The sequence below is a fragment of the Solanum lycopersicum genome, chromosome 3 (assembly GCF_036512215.1).
Source record: "Solanum lycopersicum chromosome 3, SLM_r2.1".
NCBI lineage: Eukaryota > Viridiplantae > Streptophyta > Magnoliopsida > Solanales > Solanaceae > Solanum > Solanum lycopersicum.
In genome coordinates, this window is record NC_090802.1 from 50,288,949 (window position 1) to 50,294,169 (window position 5,221).

General features: G+C 32.1%; 1 protein-coding gene across 1 annotated transcript; it reads right to left on the reverse strand.

Annotated features, from left to right (window-relative positions):
• Window positions 1-746: 746 nt before the first annotated feature.
• LOC101250094 (protein LPA2) lies at window positions 747-3,535 on the reverse strand. Its single transcript, XM_004234892.5, has 2 exons — window positions 3,038-3,535; window positions 747-1,019 (listed from the first exon to the last, which is right to left on the reverse strand). The coding sequence occupies exons 1-2, from the start codon at window positions 3,450-3,452 to the stop codon at window positions 874-876; spliced, it is 561 nt and encodes a 186-aa protein (XP_004234940.1). The 5' UTR covers window positions 3,453-3,535; the 3' UTR covers window positions 747-873.
• Window positions 3,536-5,221: the final 1,686 nt, after the last annotated feature.

The following is a 5,221-nucleotide window of genomic DNA, read 5'->3' on the forward strand; positions in this document are numbered from 1 at the left end:
AAAAAAATTATTGACTTTATCAAACTCGTAATTAGAACTATAGCTCTGCGCTTGCTTATCGTTTATTTGTACAGTAGAAACAAAAATAAACTTCGGTTCATTCACCTTAATGTGTTTAATGCCTCATCAACCCCACAATGTCATTTTCAAGCTAAAAAAAATTCAATGACCAAAACAAAAATGAAAGAAAATTAGAATAGGATAAGGGCAGGTAAGAAATTAAGAACTTTGACTTAAAGAGAGTTTTATCTAACCAAGAAATTACTAAAGAGTTACTTCTTCCGTCCCTGTGTACTTGTTTAATATTTCCTGTTTTTATTTTTTCTTAGTTGTCATTTTTAACAAATTAAGGAAAGGGCAATATTTTTTCCAAAGAAAAATATAGTGACTAAATATGTTTGAAACTCTATCAATTAATAGGGGTAAAACGGTAAAATTTACCATACCAATCGTTGTATTCTTAATAGTGTGTCAAGTCAAAATTTAACAAGTAAATAAGGACGAAGGGAGTACCTCTTTTTCGAAGTATTTAAATTTTCTGGAGTGGGAATATGTCCAAACTAAAAACATCACTTAAACATGTATACATCCATACTTAAGTTTCCCATAACCGCACAAATCAAAATCTGTACTTCAGTCCTTCCATTTTGAGCTTGCAAATATGGCAACATCAACTCTAGTGAGTTTTTAAGAATGATATATCAAACTGTTACTGAATGAAGGAGATACAGGATAACACATTAGCCTGAGGTATAATCCACTTTCATAAGTATTTCTTAGAATTACATTGTCAGAGTTTCACATTTGTAGTTTACATGACTGAACAAACTAACTAAAGTTACCTAAATATTTGATATAACATGCAAAAAAACATCAGTTTTCACTATTAAATTTCTCATTCTGCAGGTACTTCAACACTCCATAACCAACTGTTCCAGCCACAAACAGGAAGACCGTCGGAGTAAAGGATGGATACAGATACTTCACAAAAAAGTTGTCCCAAGCTTCTGGTAAAAGGCCTAGATGCAACAGAAGAGTTAAGAAAATTTCCACGTGGAGATATACATATCTAAAGTAATTGCGCATATATTCAGCTGCAATGTCAAACTAATTCATCAAATCCTAACATTTCTATCTGTGGAGATAGTTAAAGCGAGAAAGATTTACGATGTGTATCATGACAACACAACTCATGTCAAACTACTTTAAGTAAGTTGTTCTGAAACTAAAATCTACTCACTCTGTTAGTTACAAGAACAAATATTCAACCTTTGATGAAAAAAGGGAAGTTGTTAAAAATCATGATTATAGACTGTAACAATGCTCATGCTTCCTAACTTGATGTTATCAAACATCATCATATTGTGGGAAGTGCTTGGTCCTTTAATACTATGTCATTCCAAGCAAATGCTATTAAGGAGAACTTGTAGGAAACATGAACACCAAGCTGTATGCTGCCTATTTAAACTGTTTTCATGTCCAGCATCAATACTAAAGGGGTTGTTTGGTAGGATGCACTAAAAATAACAATGCATGCCTTAGTTTTGTATTTACTTATACCGTGTTTGGTATACTTTTTCAACTTGCATTAGTTGCACTCTATTTGGTATTATGGTATGCATAACTAGTACATAGCAAACTATGTTATTAGCAATACAAGGGTTTTTAATGCATGCATTAGCATGGTTAAAGCCACAATTGTCCCTCAAAACCTTTTCCGCATCATTTCCACCATATTTGTAGAGGGTACTTTTGTTAACAATTTTTTTTTATTGAAAGTTATGATATACATGCTATTTTTAATACACCAAACCAAACAATGCATAAAAAATAATTAATACCACCATTACTAAAGGCAACAATACCAATACACCATATTCAACACTATTCGTATACGCCCTACCAAACGACCCCAAATAGAGTACTAGAAAGGCACTTGGGAGAGACCAACTCATAAGTTTCTCCTAATTTTTATATTCTCAAGTCTTCCACCCTGACCACTCTATTGGACACCATTAGGATAGTAGTTTTAAATTTATCTGCCTTTATAGAAATTTTATTCCGATGAAAGTTGCATGTCAGTGTTTAAAGCTGGAAAATCATGTTGTGGTTCAAATAACATTCTCGTGCAGCTCATAGATCAGCTTGAGGTATGGAGACTGAACACCACTTGTTGATTGACACCTTTTGTTGAGGAGAACTGGAGAAGAGAGTAGGCAATGAGCAGACCGATCATAAAAAATAGAAAACTTTGAAATGGAGATTTTTATTTGAAATGATGTAATTGTTAATCACCGATGCGTTCTTCTTAACTCAGTTAAGCTTTAACATCTGCCTTTGTTGAGGCACAACCACTTCAAAGGTTGTACACATATCACTAGAAGTTTTCAGAAGACTACCCTAGGAATTAGTAATATCATTATACATGGGATTCATGATATATCCCAAGAATAATTAGCTCATTGCTCCCCGTGACATGTTTTGCTTCGCAGGCTCCCAGCATAATAACGAGGTTATATACAGTGGTGAAGTCAAAACTTCATACTAGGGAAATAAAACAAGTACTAGAGTCACTCAGACCTAGGGTTTTGAACATGTGATCTAAAAGCAACCTTGAAACTCCTTTGCCACTACACTAGAATCTTCATTTATGTCAAGGAGATTCAACAGTTAATATATAACCAAAGAAGTTTGTTTTAGCCCGATTTGCACAGTACAATTTCTGAATATCCCGACTAAGGGAATTAGATTGAATCCTTTTCCTCCCTTTAGCTGCACCTCTGCTTATACGTGCATGGGAAGAGATAACCAAGAACAAATTGAGACAAAAACCATATACAAGTATGCATCTGTGCATCTAATCAATACGTACTTCAAGAATTAATCAGACAATCACTCATTTATATGAAAAGAAAAAAAGCTATTCTTTATAGTTACTGCAATGTGGAATACCACACTAAGAACAAAGAGAAAATGGGGCAAATTACAAATTACAAATACAATTAAAGGGTTTAAAATGAAGGGCCAGAAGTTTTACCTGAAGCAGCAAGAAGAATACCCTCGACAAGGATAATTCCACCAAGTCCTAACCAAGCAAGAAGAAACGCACTCTCATTTTTCTGAAATTCCTTGGATCCAGATTCTTCCGCCGGTTGGGTAGCTAAGCTGGGCTTTTGAATGGGTTCTCGTCGGATAATTGTATCCCTCTCTCTTTTCCCCTTTTGTTGTTTCTTCTTTACTGTGGTGGAAACCGATGACCCAAAACCTAAAGAAGTGGAGCTGGCTGCCTTCTTAGCTACCGGAGATGATGCAGTGTCCTCTGAAGAATTATCAGAAGAAGAGTTTTGGAATTTGATGGAGAAATTTCTGGGGTTGGAGTGTTGATGTGGTTGAGGGAGGAGAAGATGAAGATGAGGTCTCTTGGTATGTGGTGAGTTCAGTAGTAGCGCCATTTTCAGTTTACTTTGTTGTTAACTGCCTCTCTTATTTCCTCTTTTTCTTCCTTTAATCATCCCTCTCGGATCCGGATCCTCTCCATTTTTCTATTTACATTAATGACACATGTCATAGATTAAAAAAATAATTAAAATTTAATTTTTCAAAATAAACCTAATTATGATTTAGTTAATAAATACATTATATATCAAGTATTAAAATTATTATAATTTTTACAATCTTAACAACATATTATTTTGTCCATAAATATAGAAAAAAAAAGTTTTCTTCCTATTATTTGGGATTTTTTTCGGTTTATATAATATTTTTATTATAGTCTTTTATTAAAAGCATATTGATCCGTGATTAATAAATTACGTAGAGATAATCAAACCATTTTAACAAACTAATTTCAATTTCTTAATAAGATTACGAATACGGCAATACTAGTACATACGATAGTTAATGATAGTTTCTATACTTCTATTCAATTAATCATATAAAAAGATTATTTAAAAGAAAATTCAAAAAAAAATTACGTATAAAAGAAATTTAGGAAGAGAATTTCCCCCTATATTTATGGACAAGATAATATGTTGCTAAGATAGTTATATTATCATAATTTTTAATACTTAATTTATAATGTATTTATTAATTAAATTATGGTTAGAAATTTACTTTGAAAATTAAATCTTAACCATTTATTTTAACTTATGTCATGCTTCACTTATCCAAATAGAAACTTTATCAAAATAAAAAAAAGAGAAATGGAGATGAGTCGGATCCATCACTCTCAATTGTTTAGCACACATTTCCTTATTTTCTTATCCCATAAAATCAACTAAAATTTTAGTTAATGATTAAATTGATAATCCTATGAGATCATATAATGCATCTCTAATTATATAAAATAGTGACTTTAAATTTTTAAAGATGTTTATCATTGTTGATTTCGTGTTGCTGTTTTCTTTCTAAAGATATTTGGCTTGATAGTGTTATTTTGAGTTCGGAGCCTAAAAAATATAAAATATTAACAAAAATTCTAAAATGGTATATAAAATTTTATATTAACCAAAATGGTAAAATCACTGCACCAACAGCGACTTACCCCACCGGAAAAAGCAAAATCGCTGCCTCTGCAGCGATTTTGCAAAATATGATTTTTTCTTTACAAAAAATGAAATCGCTTCCTAAGCAGCGATTCATAGAATTTTTTTTTTTAAAAAAAGTAGGAAATCACTGGCCCAGCAGCGATTTCAAAAAAAAAAAAGGAAATCGCTGCCCCAGCAGCTATTTCATTAAAAAAAAAATAAGAGAATCGCTGCAGGGGCAGCGATTTCAATTTTTTTTAAAATCGCTGTCGGGGCAGCGATTTTCTATTTTTTTTATAAATCGCTGTTGAGGCAGCGATTTCCTTTTTTTTTCTCTCTATAAATCGCTGCTTAGGCAGCGATTTAATTTTTTTAAAAGAAAAAAAAATCAAATTTTGCAAAATCGCTGCAGACTTTTTTCGGTGGGGTAAGTCGCTGTCGGTGCAGCGATTTAACCGTTTTGGTTAATATAAAATTTTATATACCGTTTTAAAATTTTTGTTAATATTTTGTACCCTTTAGGCTCCGTACTCATGTTATTTTTCTTTTTTGAGAGATTCATACATAGAGCTACTTAACAAGAAAACAATCAAAGTTATTTTAGCAATAATGTGTTTGAATTTGCTTCTACTTGTAATTTGTGTGGACTTTTTAAAGGAGTAAATCTTTATTGATAAAATCGAAACAGAACAGGA

Bases quoted from the DNA above. Each gene is read 5' to 3' on its own strand.
- LOC101250094 (XM_004234892.5), bottom strand. From the start codon at position 3,452: ATGGCGCTACTACTGAACTCACCACATACCAAGAGACCTCATCTTCAT. The intron at 1,020-3,037 runs GTAAAACTTCTG...TGTTGCATCTAG, and splicing joins TATTCTTCTTGCTGCTTCAG to GCCTTTTACCAGAAGCTTGG.